The sequence below is a fragment of the Pseudophryne corroboree genome, chromosome 5 (assembly GCF_028390025.1).
Source record: "Pseudophryne corroboree isolate aPseCor3 chromosome 5, aPseCor3.hap2, whole genome shotgun sequence".
Lineage (NCBI taxonomy): Eukaryota > Metazoa > Chordata > Amphibia > Anura > Myobatrachidae > Pseudophryne > Pseudophryne corroboree.
In genome coordinates, this window is record NC_086448.1 from 150,253,738 (window position 1) to 150,266,872 (window position 13,135).

A 13,135-nucleotide genomic window follows, 5' to 3' on the forward strand; every position below is an offset into this window, starting at 1 on the left:
GTTAAGGGTAAACCACACTGGGGCATGGTCAGACAATGATATGGGTTCTATTTTAGTATCAGCCACGCGCTGTAATAGGGTGTCAGCTATTAACCAATAGTCAAGGCGAGAGGAGGAGTGATGTGGATGGGAGTAAAATGTGTACTCCCGGGAGTCAGGGGTCGCAGTCGCAGCGAATCAGTCAATAGGGACAGGGACTGGGGCGGTGTAGAAATATGCAATCTAGCAGAGGTGGATCTATCCAAACCCGAAGACTGGACAGTATTGAAGTCCCCGCCTAAAATAATCTCCCCCTCCACCCATTCTTGCAGCTTGTTGTAAATGTTAGAGAAAAAGAGTGAGTTGGGACCATTTGGCGCGTATATAGTGGCTAAGGTGTAAAGAACACCAAAAATAGTGATTTTAATAAATAAATAGCGGCCTTCAGGGTCACTAAGACTATCATTTATTTGGTACGTGAGATGTTTACTAAAAAGAATCAGTACACCTCTTCGTTTAGCTGAGTAAGAGGCCGATTTGAGTTCCCCTATCCAAGAATCTCTCACAACATTAGGATCCGTATTTTTCCAATGAGTCTCTTGCAAGAGGGCTATGTCAGGTTTTAGACGTTTAAGATAGGAGAGGATCTTTCTCCTTTTGACTGGGGTGTTGAGGCCCTCAACATTCCAGGTTACAAATTTGATATGGGACTGTACTCTAGTGGAAGTGGCAACATTCAAAGACATTTAGCCTATACCTACTCTAGGCCAAGATTCCCATTTAACTAATAAGGAGAAACCCAGCCAGCCCGTCCCAGCGAGCGGGCTAGTGAGCCTGATACCTGTACCTAAGCAGCTTAAGGATAAAAGGAGCAGCAGTGACAATGACATATAAAAAATTTGAACAACTTCTAAATCAAAGTCCCTACTCAAAAATATTTTAAATATTATACGAACCAAAGCGTACAGGTCCATGGGACGGTCCACCGAGACGCCCAATGGGTTCCAACCGAACACATGCGCGTAGCGGGAAACCGTGCCAAAAGACCATACAACAATTAAACATAACAATAACCAATAAGTAAAGAGAAAAGGGGGGGTGGGATTAAGTCGGAGGGGGGGAGGAAGAGAGAGAGAGTCAGAGAGGGAGGAGAGCAGTTCGAGAAGAGTTGAGGGCAGTAAGATACGTGGTTGTAGAAAGAAGGAATGATTCGGTAAATACAATACGGTATAGATGACAATAAACCCACATATACTATAGGCAAAATATATATCAACCAGTGGTAGGACCCACTCTTAGTAATTACTGAGAACCTGAATGTGTACTGTTCAAGAAGATGAGGAGAAACAAGGCCATGAGGTATCAGTCATCATCGTCCACCCCGGCAGAGGAGTGTGGGGATAGTGAGTCTACAAAGTTCTTGGCCGTCTTCGGATTCTCAAAGAAGTAGGCCTTTCCCGCATGATTGACTCTCAATTTAGCCGGATAAAGAAGCGCAAAGCGGTGGCCCAGTTCGAAAAGTCTCTTGCAGACAGGCGAGAATTCTCTCCGTTGGGAAGCCACCATATAGGAAAAATCCTGAAAAAGCAGCAATTTAGCATCTTGGTATTTCAAGTCGGCACATTTTCTGTAGGCATCCAGGAGCATGACCTTGTCAGCGTAGTTAAGGACTCTCAGTATGACGGGCCGGGGTCTATCATTTGTGGATTGCCTCTCCGGGCCTATACGGTGTACACGTTCCACTACAATGGATCCTGAACTCGGAACACAGCCCAGCTCCCGGGGCATCCACTGAGAAACGAGTGTCATGAGGTCACGAGGTTTCACCGACTCCGGTAGGCCGATGAGGCGCACATTATTTCTCCTATTTCGGTTTTCAAGGTCCTCTAGCTTATCCTGAATAGATGCCGTAAAATTTTCTTGGTCAGAAAGAGCCGTCTTAGCCGCAGTGAGATCATCCTCTAGGTCGGAAATTCTCTGTTCTACCTCAGTGAGTCGCTGAGCATGTTGGTTCAATTGAGTGAGAGCGGAGTCAAGCGAGTCCTTTAGAGGAGCCAGTTTTTGGTCCAATAACTGGGATAGGATATCTGTTATCTCGTTTGTCGTGCAGGATTTTGCAGAATCCATTGCAGATGCAGGCTCGGATCGGCCACGGGGACTGGCATGCGAGCCCAATGGAGGTGAAGTAGGGCTATCGCCCGAGGAGTTATCACGGGCTCGGCCTCTTCCCGACTGATTGCCACGAGTACCCCGTGCCTGCTTGGCCGCAAATTTATCCATCGGGATAGTGAGATAATAACAGCAGTGAGTGCAGCAGTAGATAGCTTGAGATATATAATAATTTGAGTCGCAATATAAAGTTCCACCAGTAGAGGGAGTTCGGCAGATGAATTAGAACATTAGATGTAATATGATTGAATGATATTCCTTCAAGAAATAAAATATAGATACTGGAGGCTGGATAAGAAAAGGGACTAAGGTCCCAGGTCCCTTTTAGTAGGTTCCAGCTAGGCTAGGGAGGACAGCCAGCAGAGATCACGGACCTGCCAGTGACCACAGCCGACTGCCTATGCTAGGGAACTCTAGCTCTCCTGCTCGCCTCCTCCAAGATGGCCGCCGGGTGCAGGGGGAGATGTATTGCAGCCGAAGTGGAGTCTTCCTCCTGGCCGCCCAGCGCCCCAGGATCGCCAGAGGGGGACCTGACAGGTCAGTGGCCGCCTTCCCGGGGGGTACAGCGTGTGTGTGTGTCCGTCGCGGGCGCGAGCGGAGCCGGATCTTCCGCTCCGCCGCCCTGGAAGTCCGCGGCGGGTCGCTGCAAAACTTTAGGTCCCGGCCTGTGGAGGCGATGTAGGCCGCCGGGCTCCGGAGCTCCCCAAACGGTCCCCGGTTCTCGGGAAAGTGCCCCCAGTAGCGGGCACGGCAGGGCAGGGAGGTAGGGTGCAGTTGTTGGCACAAAGTGTGAGCCAGCGACAGGGGGGCGCTATAAAATAGCAGACGCCGTGCTAGAGGCTCCAGGGCACGTCTTCCTCCCCTGCTGGCCACCAGGAGACTCCAGCGATTCCATTTTTAATTTGAACCTTTTCAAGTATAGGTTCAGAGATTTTAATTTTAAAATAGGTCTGACCGAACCGTCTGGTTTCGGGACTACAGCCAAGGTTGAGTAATATCCCCTTCCTTGTTGCAGGAGGGGAACCCTGAGCACCACCTGTTGGAGATACAATGTGTGAATTGTATTTAATATTATCTCCCTTTCTGGGGGAGAAGCTGGTAGGTCCGATAAGGAAAACCGGCGAGGAGGCACCTCTTCGAATTCCAGATCGTAACCCTGAGATTTATCGCCCAGGGATCCACCTGTGAGTGAATTCAGATGTGGCTGAAGAGTCGAAGATGTGCTCCCACTGGGACGGACTCCCTTAGCGGAGCCCCAGCGTCATGCGGTGGATTTAGTAGAGGCCGGGGAGGACTTCTGTTCCTGGGAACTAGCTGTGCCCTGTGCCCTTACCTCTGGTAAGAAAGGAAGCTCCTCGTACTTTCTTGTTTTTCTGCGACCAAAAGGACTGCATTTGATAATGTCGTGCTTTCTTAGGCTGTGAGGGAATATAAGGCAAAAGATCAGAATTACCAGCTATAGCTGTGGAGACCAGGTCCGAGAGCCCTTCTGCACACAATTCCTCAGCCTTGTAAGGTAAAACCTCCATATGCCTCTTTTAGTCGGCATCACCTGTCCATTGCATGTTCCACAGGACACGTCTAGCAAAAATCGACATAGCGTTGACTCTAGAACCCAGTAGACCAATGTCTCTTTGGGCATGTCTTATATATAAGACAGCATCTTTTATATATATATATATATATATATATATATATATACACACATATATATATATATATATATATACATATATATATATATATATACTGTGACAAGAACACTGGGATAGTGTTTGAGGGCAGGTATATTTGTCCCAGGTTCTTGTCTTACATGTTTTAGAAAATGTTAACTTCTAGGAAAAATGCTTTTTGTTTTGTCTGAACCTTTTCAGTTTGCTGTAAAAGCTGGGTAAAGGCTCTGAGAGAGAGATAAGGCGAGTTCTAGACATTGGGCCCAGTTCGGGTCTTTGGCCTCACAGAGGGCTAATCAGGGTTTCAGCTGTGTAAGTGTGTTATAGTGCTGCTAACCTGATTAGTATGGGCAGACTGCCTGGGAAGGCTGAGGGATCTGTGTGTGAGAGACACGCTTTCTGATGCAAGTGAGCTATACAGTATGTACTGAATAACTCTGTGTTTTGTTTAGTGACAGTTAGGAATATCTTATGTTTAGTTAGTGCCGGACAGGCAAGGTATTTTTATTTTGGGGTTTGTTTTATTTCCTGTTTCAATAAAACTGGCCAGGGTCAGTTGTACCAGAAACTGGACTTGTGTTGTTCCTCAGCTGCTGCGTACTACCATATTCCCCAGGAAAAGGCGCCTTGCACCCCTACAGTGTTACAACTTGGTGGAGAATGCGAGCAACCCCGTTCTGCGCATAAGTGAAAGCAGCAGCTTTGTGAGGCCTGCAGAAAACGGTGGTTTATGCAGATACAGCCCAGTGTGAAGTTACTGAGACTCACCCCCGAGGGTTTGATATATGTCTTGGGTGAAAGCAGCTACAAAGCCGCCTGAAAAATCTGTCGACATGGAGGATCTGCTTAAAGCCTTGCTGCAAGCTACAGCGGCTCAGCAGGAGGCCAACCGACAGCAGCAGGTGGCAATGGAGGAAAATAGGAGACAGCAGCAGGTGGCTATTGACGAACTTTACCGGCAACAGCGTCAGGATAGAGAGGCCTTAACAGAAGTGGTGCAGAGCCTTGCAGCCCGGATTGGAGATGTGGCCGTCAGTGCTCCGACCAGCTCTAGTTCTATACGGGCCAGTCACTTCTTGCAGAAAATGACAGAGGCTGACGATGTGGAGGCCTACTTGACCACGTTTGAAAGGACTGCAGAGCGTGAGAACTGGCCAAAAGCACAGTGGGCCAGTCTGCTGGCACCTTTTCTGTCAGGTGAGCCCCAAAAAGCGTACTTTGATTTAAGCCCTGCTGAGGCTCGGGACTATGATAAACTAAAGACTGAGATCCTGACCCGCCTGGGAGTCACGCTGTCAGTACGAGCACAACGGGTGCACCGTTGGGTGTACGCCATGGAGAAGCCTCCGCGCTCTCAGATGCACGACCTTATTCAGCTAACAAAAAAATGGCTACAGCCAGAGACATTAACTGGTCCCCAGATGGTTGAAAGAGTCGTCATGGACCGCTACTTGAGATCTTTGCCCATGGTCCTGCGCAAGTGGGTGAGCCATGGAAACCCGGGTACTGCTGACCAATTAGTAGACATGGTAGAGCGGTATTTGGCAGCAGAGGAACTACTGATGACCACCCAGCAACCCATAGATCCTCGACAGCGCCCTTCAGTAAAGACTGGTAAGACTGTTCCGTGGGAAAACGTTGCTGGGCGGTTAAGAGAACGCAAGGCTGGAGAGACTGTAAACACTGGCCCTGGAGACAGGCCAATGGGGCTAGAACGGTCTATGTTGCCCAAACGGGTTGATAATCGTGTGGTTAAATGTTTTAGATGTGGTATGCCAGGTCATGTTGTTGCCAATTGCCCAGTCATGCAAGAACCCATGCAATGTGATGCTGCCTTTGAATGTCGCAGAATGTCTTTCTTTGCTAGGTTAGCCTGTACTGTGGTACCTTCACCTGAGCTGGAAAAACAAATGTGTGATGTGTTCTTAGAGGGTAACCGGGTAGAGGCCTTGCTAGATTCAGGAAGTTTAGTTACCCTCGTGAAAGCTGGGTTAGTGAACCCCTTAAAGGTCCAGCAAATACCTATTGGGGTAACTTGCATACATGGGGATACCCAACATTATGCCACTGCTGAGGTGAATATAGAAACTTGTTGTGGGTCAGCAATGGTTAAAGTGGGACTGGTCCCTACCTTGGTGCATGAGGCCATAATAGGGAGGGATTTTCCTCATTTTTGGAAACTGTGGGAATCACGGTTATCAACAGATGTGAGAAGTAAAAAGCCAGTTGATAATACCGGTGATTTTATGGATGTACGTGGGTCTTCGGAACTTTCTGGCCCTTTGCCTTTTGCTAGTTTGGCTGGGGAAGTGACAGATGGGGAGTCCAGTGAGGACCCTCTTGCCGGGAACAGAGACATAGTAGTTAGAACTGAAAGCGTGCCTGACCTGGAGGTAAAGAAGGATCTGTTTGCGTCTGAACAGTTAAAGGATCCTACCTTAATAAAGGCTAGAGAGAATGTTAAGATTGTTAATGGGGAACCTGTGGTACCAGGTGACAGGGTTACGTATCCCCACATGGCCATCTGTAATGAGCTCTTGTACCACATTGTCAAAAGGGGTGAGGATGTGGTAGAACAGCTGGTAGTTCCCCAGCCTTATCGGAGAACGGTACTAGATTTAGCTCATAGTCACGTTACCGCAGGACATTTAGGGGCAGAAAAAACCACTGAAAGAGTTTTACAAAGGTTCTTTTGGCCAGGGGTTTATAAAGAAGTGTCTGAATATTGTTCTTCCTGTCCTGAATGCCAGTATCATGCCCCTAGACCCCATTTCAGGAGCCCACTAGTTCCCATGCCTATTATAGAGGTCCCGTTTGACAGAATAGCCATGGATCTCGTGGGGCCCTTGTTAAAGTCTGCTCGGGGCCATCAGTATATCCTAGTAATTATGGACTATGCCACTCGATATCCTGAGGCTGTCCCTTTACGCACTATCACAACCAAGGCGATAGCTAAGGAGCTGGTGCAGGTATTTAGTAGAGTGGGAATACCAAAAGAAATTTTGACTGACCAAGGTACTCCATTTATGTCAAGGATCATGAAAGAATTGTGCAAGTTATTTAAGGTCACTCACCTCAGGACGTCCATCTACCATCCCCAAACTGACGGGTTGGTGGAAAGGTTTAATAAAACATTAAAAAGTATGTTAAAAAAGGTTGTTGAGAGAGATGGGAAAAACTGGGATTGTTTGTTGCCCTACTTGTTAATGGCCATCAGAGAAGTTCCTCAGTCCTCTACGGGGTTTTCTCCATTTGATTTGTTGTATGGTAGACACCCCAGAGGGCTGTTGGATATTGCCAAAGAGACGTGGGAAGGACAGCCCACTCCTTATAGAAGCGTTATTGAGCATGTAACACAAATGCAGGATAGGATTGCAGCCGTGGTACCTGTTGTCAGGGAGCACATGGAACAGGCCCAAAGTGCTCAACAGAGGGTCTATAACCGGAGTGCCAAGATACGGGAATTTGCTCCTGGAGATAGAGTTCTTGTTTTGGTACCCACTGTGGAAAGCAAATTCCTAGCTAAATGGCAGGGTCCATTTGAGATTAGGGAAAAAGTGAATGAGGTTAATTACAAAGTATACCAGCCGGGAAAGAGAAAACCCGAACAGATTTACCATGTTAACTTAATCAAACCCTGGAAAGATAGGTTGTCTCTGTCAGCGGAGCCTTGCCCTTCGGTGTCTTCACCCCGGTTGCTTCCCGCAGTGAAGGTGTCAGAGACATTATCAGCTGATCAGAACAATCAGGTTAAAGAATTTCTCATCCAAAATAGGGAGGTGTTTTCAGAGCTGCCTGGCCGAACGACCATAATAAAACATGACATTGTCACAGAACCAGGGGTCAGGGTTCATTTAAAGCCATATAGGATTCCTGAAGCTCAGCGAGAAGCTATTTCTAAGGAAGTTAAAACCATGTTAGAACTTGGAGTCATAGAGGAGTCTAACAGTGAGTGGTCCAGTCCCATAGTGCTCATCCCGAAGCCCGACGGTAGCATACGCTTCTGTAATGACTTTCGTAAGTTAAATGAGGTGTCCAAGTTTGACGCATACCCCATGCCCCGTGTGGATGAGCTTGTAGAAAGGCTGGGAACAGCCAGGTTTCTCACCACATTGGACCTGACCAAAGGTTACTGGCAAATACCTTTATCTGATAGCGCCAAAGAAAAAACAGCCTTTTCGGTTCCGGAGGGGCTGTACCAGTATAAGATGTTACCCTTTGGGTTGCATGGGGCTCCAGCAACCTTTCAACGGGCGATGGATAACATTTTGAGGCCCCATAGAAAATATGCAGCTGCCTATTTGGATGATGTGGTAATTCACAGTATAGACTGGGGGTCCCATTTGGTTAAAGTACAAGCAGTACTGGACTCAATCAGAGAGGCAGGGTTAACTGCTAACCCAAAGAAGTGCTGCCTCGCAATGGAGGAGGTCAAATACTTGGGCTTCACCATAGGCAGAGGTCTGATTAGGCCCCAATTGAATAAAGTTGATGCTATTCAAAACTGGCCTCGTCCAGTGAATAAAAAACAGGTAAGGGCTTTTTTGGGAATTACTGGGTACTATAGACGGTTTATTCCTAATTTTGCGACCACAGCGGTGCCGTTGTCAGACCTTACCAAAGGGAAGCAGTCAAATGTGGTGAAATGGAACCCTGATGCAGAAAAGGCGTTCCAAGCGTTAAAAGTGGCTTTGTGTTCACAACCGGTGTTGATAACACCAGATTTTTCAAAAGAATTTGTGGTACAGACAGATGCCTCAGAGGTAGGGATAGGTGCTGTGCTGTCCCAAACCAGAGATGGGGACGAACACCCTATCATTTATTTGAGTAGGAAACTCAATGGAGCATGAAAAAAGGTATGCCATTGTGGAAAAGGAGGCTTTGGCCATTAAGTGGGCACTAGATACCTTGAGATATTACCTCTTGGGTAGACAATTCAGACTAGTGACAGACCATGCCCCTTTAAAATGGATGTATGTAAATAGAGGCAAGAATGCTCGTGTAACTAGATGGTTTCTAGCGTTGCAGGACTTTAAGTTTACTGTCGAACATAGACCGGGAACACAATTGGCCAACGCAGATGCATTGTCTCGCATCTTCTGTTTGGGGGCTACAAGTGTTCCGGCCCCTAGGTCGAAACAGGGGAGGGGGATATGTGACAAGAACACTGGGATAGTGTTTGAGGGCAGGTATATTTGTCCCAGGTTCTTGTCTTACATGTTTTAGAAAATGTTAACTTCTAGGAAAAATGCTTTTTGTTTTGTCTGAACCTTTTCAGTTTGCTGTAAAAGCTGGGTAAAGGCTCTGAGAGAGAGATAAGGCGAGTTCTAGACATTGGGCCCAGTTCGGGTCTTTGGCCTCACAGAGGGCTAATCAGGGTTTCAGCTGTGTAAGTGTGTTATAGTGCTGCTAACCTGATTAGTATGGGCAGACTGCCTGGGAAGGCTGAGGGATCTGTGTGTGAGAGACACGCTTTCTGATGCAAGTGAGCTATACAGTATGTACTGAATAACTCTGTGTTTTGTTTAGTGACAGTTAGGAATATCTTATGTTTAGTTAGTGCCGGACAGGCAAGGTATTTTTATTTTGGGGTTTGTTTTATTTTCTGTTTCAATAAAACTGGCCGGGGTCAGTTGTACCAGAAACTGGACTTGTGTTGTTCCTCAGCTGCTGCGTACTACCATATTCCCCAGGAAAAGGCGCCTTGCACCCCTACAGTGTTACAATACACATACACACACACACACATATATATATATATATATACACACATATATATACATATCCCAGGGTCAATAACATGGTATCCTCATCTAGGGTGTCAATCTCCGCTGATAAGGTATCTGTCCACGCTGCTACAGCTCTATAAACCCATGCCGACACAATCGCCGGACTGAGTAGTCTACCAGAATGTGTGTAAATGGACTTCAAAGTACTTTTACTGCATGCTATCTGCAGGATCCCTGAGGATAGCTGTTAAGTCAGCGCTACCTTTTGGGTAAACGTGTCAATGCCTTGTCCACCCTAGGGGAAGATTCCCATCGTATCCTGGCCCTAGCAGGGAAAGGATACGCCATGAGAATTCTTTTTGGGAATCTGCAGTTTCTTGTCTGGAGATTCCCGCTCTTTTTCTTCATGAGAGGAGGGAAATTTACCTCAGCTTTCTTCCCCTTAAACATGTGTACCCTCGTGTCAGGGACAGATGAGTCATCAGTGATATGCAAAACATCTTTTATTACAATAATCATATATTGAATACTTTTCTGCCAGTTTTGGCTGTAACTTTGCATTATCGTAGTCGACACTGGAGTCAGACTCCGTGTCAGTATAAGTGTCTATTATTTTGGATAGTGGGCGTTTTGAGACTCTGAAGGTCCCTGCGACATAGGGACAGACATGGGTAGATTCCCTGTCTGTTCTCTAATCTTTTGTGCAATAAATTTACATCAGCACTTAATTCCACATATCCAGTCAGGTGTCGGCGTTGTCGACGGAGACACCACACACACACATTTGCTCCATCTCCTTCTTAGGAGAGCCTTTTACCTCAGACATGTCGACACACGCGTACCGACACACCACACACTCAGGGAACCCTCTTATCTGAAGACAGTTCCCCCACAAGGACCTTTGGAGAGACAGAGTGAGAGTATACCAGCACACACCCCAGCGCTATATGACCCAGGAAAAAAACACAGTAATTTAATGTTTTACCCAGTAGCGCTGTTATATATTATCTGCGCCGAATTATGTGCCCCCCTTCTTCTTTAAAACCCTCTTTTCTACCGTGGTATAAGCAGGGGAGAGTCCGGGGAGCTTCCTCTCAGCTGTGCTGTGGAGAAAAAATGGCGCTGGTGAGTGCTGAGGGAGAAGCCCTGCCCCCTCGACGGCGGGCTTCTGTCCCGCTCAAATATACTGTACACTGGCGGGGGCTCTTTATATATACAGTGGTTAGCTGTATCTATCCTATTTTGCCAGAAAAGAGGTTTACATGCTGCCCAGGGCGCCCCCCCTGCGCCCTGCACCCTTACAGTGACTGCCGTGTGTGAGGTGTATGGGAGCAATGATGCACAGCTGCAGTGCTGTGCGTTACCTCAGTGAAGATCATGAAGTCTTCTGCCGCCTCTGAAGTCTTCTTTTCTTCTCATACTAACCCGGCTTCTATCTTCCGGCTCTGCGAGGGGGACGGCGGCGCGGCTCCGGGACGAACTCCTTCTGACTCCCTCTGGAGCTAATGGTGTCCAGTAGCCTAAGAAGCAGAGCCTTGAAACTCACAGAAGTAGGTCTGCTTCTCTCCCCTCAGTCCCTCGATGCAGGGAGTCTGTTGCCAGCAGTGCTCCCTGAACATAAAAAAACCTAACAAATATACTTTCTGACAGGAAACTCAGGAGAGCTCCCTGAAATGCACCCTATCTCCTCTGGGCACAGTAGTATACTGAGGTCTGGAGGAGGGGCATAGAGGGAGGAGCCAGTGCACACCCAGATCTAAAGTCTTTCTTAAAGTGCCCATGTCTCCTGCGGAGCCCGTCTATCCCCATGGTCCTTACGGAGTCCCCAGCATCCTCTAGGACGTAAGAGAAATATTGCTCAGAGAATATGCACTAGCCATAGGTGCAAGATGCTGGTGCCAGGTGCAGTGGTTGGGTCTAAAGATGCAGACTGGGGCGACCGCCAAAAACTGCAGCATCTCCGTCCAACTCTGGTCATGCCCTTAAGTGTTCTAAATAAATTTCATGAAGAATGACTATATGCCTGTGTGCTTTATTGTCACAGTCTAATGGGAAACACATTGGTAAACATCACAAGAGAACCCTGGTTATGCCCACAGCCACACAGACGTGACTCACCGCAAAGAACAGGAAGGTGGGCTCACACTTCCCTCTGTACTTCTCCAGCGCATCAATACTGTCAGCTTCAGCCTGGTCAACAGAACACAGTGCGACAATGAACATGTGCAAGACTACAAAGAGATGTGCATGAATCAGCTAGGTAAAATACATGTAAAGCTGGAAACACACATGGAGATATAATCAACCAATCTTCCCATCTCAGTAACACTTGTCCTGATGTGGAACCCAAAATACCAGAAATACTGGGTAAGCTCCAGTTCTAGTTGGGCGAGTTTGGGTCAGAGGCATTAAATTCCTATGGGAATGGCCACTGATTAACTAGGCTCTAGGGCGCAGCCAGGGGTAGGCAAGTGGGACATGTGCCCCATGTGGCGGGGGTGGACACTAGCAGGGAAGTTGGAGTCAGGTGGGATAGATAGAGATTACCCTGTAAACCAGGGAGTGGGAAGGGATGGAAGTCGGCAGAACATGTTTATCCCCTCCCACCAGCCATGCTGTGCAGCAATAGGCTGCACGGTCCGTCTCCCTTCTGATGGCTCCTCCTCCTCCCAGCCTCAGCAGGACCTGCTTGCTTCCTGCTTGCTGTGGCTGCAACACGAGGAATAGATGACATCAACAGCAAGTAAGTTAGTGTATAGGGGTAGGGGTGGGTAAGGGGTTAATGCTTTATTGGGCTTAAATTAGACTGAGGAAGGAAACTAGGTGGTTAATGTACATAATAAGATTTTACTTACCGATAAATCTATTTCTCATAGTCCGTAGTGGATGCTGGGACTCCGTAAGGACCATGGGGAATAGCGGCTCCGCAGGAGACAGGGCACAAGAATAAAAGCTTTAGGATCAGGTGGTGTGCACTAGCTCCTCCCCCTATGACCCTCCTCCAAGCCTCAGTTAGGATACTGTGCCCGGACGAGCGTACATAATAAGGAAGGATATTGAATCCCGGGTAAGACTCATACCAGCCACACCAATCACACCGTACAACTCGTGATCTGAACCCAGTTAACAGTATGATAACAACGAAGGAGCCTCTGAAAAGATGGCTCACAACAACAATAACCCGATTTTGTTAACAATAACTATGTACAAGTATTGCAGACAATCCGCACTTGGGATGGGCGCCCAGCATCCACTACGGACTATGAGAAATAGATTTATCGGTAAGTAAAATCTTATTTTCTCTGACGTCCTAGTGGATGCTGGGACTCCGTAAGGACCATGGGGATTATACCAAAGCTCCCAAACGGGCGGGAGAGTGCGGATGACTCTGCAGCACCGAATGAGAGAACTCCAGGTCCTCCTCAGCCAGGGTATCAAATTTGTAGAATTTAGCAAACGTGTTTGCCCCTGACCAAGTAGCTGCTCGGCAAAGTTGTAAAGCCGAGACCCCTCGGGCAGCCGCCCAAGATGAGCCCACCTTCCTTGTGGAATGGGCTTTTACCGATTTAGGCTGTGGCAGGCCTG

The 13,135-nt window shown here is 47.6% G+C and overlaps 1 protein-coding gene across 2 annotated transcripts in view; it reads right to left on the reverse strand.

Moving 5' to 3' along the window:
• The window catches only part of NME9 (NME/NM23 family member 9), an 89,929-nt gene that overhangs the window by 45,633 nt on the left and 31,161 nt on the right, over positions 1–13,135 (reverse strand). For both annotated transcript variants that reach the window (XM_063921818.1, XM_063921819.1), the window contains exon 4: positions 11,669–11,740. In XM_063921818.1, coding sequence (XP_063777888.1) covers positions 11,669–11,740 — 72 coding nt within the window. The remainder of the gene's footprint in view (positions 1–11,668; positions 11,741–13,135) is intronic.